Here is a 3,652-nt window from a genome sequence, read left to right as displayed (position 1 = left end):
TGCTGGGATTTTTCTCTGTCTATTTCTTTTGCATTTAGTTTAGCCCAGTATTTACCATGTAGGGGCTTTTCTTGCCATCGTTTTATCATGGTCCGTTGCTGTTCTAGTTTTAGTTTGGATTTCATTTGTTTTATAGCTTTTGTTGTTTCTTCTTCTTCTTCTTCGTATTTGTTAGGTAGATTGATTTCTTGTTTGTATTTGTCAGCTTCCTTAAATACTGAAAACAGTTTTTTGTTTTGCTCGTGTTTTGTGGCTATTTGTATTAGTTTTTATTATTATTATTATTATTATTATTATTATTATTATTATTATTACGATTATTATTATTATTACTGTTATTATTATTACTGTCAATGTTATTTTAATGCTCAGTAGGGATTGATCAAGTCTCAGCTTGCAGATCTGGTTTAATTAAAAAATAAATAGCAACTATAACAGTAGCAGTAGAAACATCAAATGCAGCAACAATGATGATGATGACGACATCGACAATGACGGCGACAACGACGATGACCACCACCACCACCACCTTATGTCAAATTATGGCCAGATGTGAGGGATATTGTGTGCAAAAATAGGTTTGCCTTAAGGCAGAAGGGTTGAATACTGGATAATTAGTGGGTGATTAAAGGTAATTAAAGATAATTTGGGATCCTGTGTGATTTTTAGGGATAAACATAATTTTCAAATCATAAATAAATCCATCAACTAATTGAATGACAATTTCCTTAGCAGCAACAACAACAACAAAAACGTGAATTAAGACAAAATCCATTAACTTATGTTTTTGAATCAATATTGGAAATTGGAAGGAGAGGGAGATAAGCAGAACAAAAACAAAGCAAAAGAAACTTAAAAAATAAAATACATCATCATCACATCAACAACAGCTGCTGCCGCCACCACCACCACCACCACCACCACCACCATCATCATCATCATCATTGTTGCCTTTAGTAGAGCACATTTTCAATAGGTTGTTTTGATCAGAGCTGGTTTTGGGACTAAATAACAGCAGCATCAAAGAAAGATACATTAGTTAATGTAGTCCTACATATTCTATGACTGAATAAAAAGATGAGATGGTTACAACTGAAATATCTTTGATAATATGTCTGGGCTGAACATCGATAACAAGATAACAAAGAAGACTCATAAGATAATGTAGTCCTACATCCTCTATGTCCTAATTGTTGTTGTTGGCACTCCATTGCTTACGACGTTGAGGGTTCCCATTGATCCGATCAACGGAACAGCCTGCTCGTGAAATTAACGTGCAAGTGGCTGAGCATTCCACAAACTTACCTTACTTTTACTGGCTTATTTTTGTTGTTTAGCCCTTGGTCAGTCCTGATTCTGTTGTGCCTGTAATTCAAAGGGTCAGCCTTGTCACACTGTGTTACGCTGAATATCCCCAAGAACTACGTTAAGGGTACACATGTCTGTGGAGTGCTCAGCCACTTGCACGTTAATTTCACGAGCAAGCTGTTCCATTGATTGGATCAACTGGAACCCTCGACGTAAGCGATGGAGTGCCAACACAACACAGTCCTGATTCAGTAGACCTGTGATCAATGATATTCCAATAGTGACCATCCTGCATTTTATTCAGATATAGTGTATTTAGGACTCTATTACCTGATGCATCCTTCCTTATTTGGAACTTGCTCAGTCCTTTTTGAACACATATAAAATCAAAGGTGTTCTAGATGTGGGCACCCCAACAATTCCTTCATATTTAGACAACATATCTAGGAGCACATTATCTAATGTACACGACCTCCTTGTTAATGTCCTTGCTTAATTCATGGTCAATCCTTATCCAGCTGGAATAAGATCAAAGATATCCCAGCATCAATCATCCTATCTTTTATTCAAACACAGTGTACCTTGGACTGTAGTTATCCAATGTTCCTTTTAAAAACAGAGAGCAGCATGTGATTTGAGATGTATTTGACTGCTATTCAAGCAGATGAAATACCACTAAACTTTTATCTGGTGTACTATCTGCCAGCTTACCACCTTTATAATAATAATAATAATAATAATAATAATAATAATAATAATAATAATAATAATAATAATGATAATTCTGCTAACTCTTTTTACTTGTTTAAGTGTTTTATTACCTTGATTTCTTTCAGATTATCTTCAAAACGTTTATAAGAAACGAGACAGGATTATTTTTGTTCATGCTCCAGAATACACAGAAGCTATCAATTCACGTAAGTTTTAATCTAAATTTTCAGTTCAATCCTCATACTATCGGTCTTTAAATTTAAAATTGCTATTATATACACACACACACACACACACACACTTGTGCACATAAAACACATAGATACATGCACACATGCACAGAACACAACTCCTTAATTTATACATTACAGATGGTCATGACATCTGGGGCTATAAAAATCTGCAAGATATTCTTAACATTTAAAGGATGATGTACAAAACAAGATGCTTTCCTTCACAACCATGCTATCAAGCAGGAGGGCAGTCAAAATTGTTCACATTCTTTGTTTAATGTTCTTTTGTTATTCACTTACACACACACACACACACACACACACACACACACACACACACACACACACACACACACACACACACACACACACACACACACACACACACAAGACCCTCCGCCCCACACTTCCTGTCCCATGTCCTACATCATCATCATCATCCAGTGTTTTAAATCTGTGTTTTGTCCCCATTAACAGGGGTGGCTGGATCTACATCAATGCCATAGCAACTGAGGTAGGCAGGTGCAGTCCACTCCAGCCTTTGGGTTGGTTGGCTGATGCCCATTCTCCTTTGCTATCATAAGGCTTTTTTTGGAGCTGGATTTTCTGCAGGGAACATGCCCTTGTTTCCCCCCAACCTCAGTTTCTAGACATGAGTGGTCCCGAGACCAAGGCCTCCACCATGATTTTTAAGAAATGTGGTGGAAAACTAGCTCAGGAAGGCAGAGATACTACTCCTTGAGATCCCTTTTGGAGCCCTACTACATCAGCACCTTTATTCCCATACACACGCATATATGCTCTCATATTGTCATTCTGCCTATCAAATAATTACTCACACACTAACATCCTGAGCCCAACTAAGCAAACACCTCTGTGGTTTCATACTTGTACACATCTATACACATACATACACACCATTGACACACATACACCCCATTGACATACATGCATGTACATCCCCACCTCTTATAATTGTATGATGATGATTCTCATTTACAATCATCACATGTTTTGACAATTGTACACATACATACATACATACATACAGCAGTCTATCGTGGACAAACAATCGGGTCACCAACTCTCACTTTGAAGGGTATGCCTTTGCTATTCAAGAACAAGAAATAGCAACCAAATTCCTAATAAACAAACGGGACAGAGAGGCGGGCAAAGCGCCACAATGTAATAATCGATGCAGACTCTGTGGAATCAGTATCGAAGATATCACCCACATCATTAGCAGCTGTCCAAAAATGTCATCACGGTATTACCTACCTATGAGACATGATGTTGTGGCCAAGACACTGTACAATGAAATCCGCCGACAGGATAACCCCGAGGCTAAGGAGATGAAAACCCATAATGAGGTAGAGGCCATTACCACTCACAATATGAAA

General features: G+C 37.5%; 1 protein-coding gene across 2 annotated transcripts in view; it reads left to right on the top strand.

Moving 5' to 3' along the window:
- Positions 1 to 3,652, top strand: part of LOC106883657 (universal stress protein YxiE) — a 163,809-nt gene that overhangs the window by 146,113 nt on the left and 14,044 nt on the right. For both annotated transcript variants that reach the window (XM_052973549.1, XM_052973548.1), the window contains exon 3: positions 2,145 to 2,225. In XM_052973549.1, coding sequence (XP_052829509.1) covers positions 2,145 to 2,225 — 81 coding nt within the window. The remainder of the gene's footprint in view (positions 1 to 2,144; positions 2,226 to 3,652) is intronic.

Source organism: Octopus bimaculoides, chromosome 16 (genome assembly GCF_001194135.2).
Source record: "Octopus bimaculoides isolate UCB-OBI-ISO-001 chromosome 16, ASM119413v2, whole genome shotgun sequence".
NCBI lineage: Eukaryota > Metazoa > Mollusca > Cephalopoda > Octopoda > Octopodidae > Octopus > Octopus bimaculoides.
Note: the sequence above shows the minus strand (reverse complement) of the source record. Positions and strands in the feature narration are given on the sequence as shown.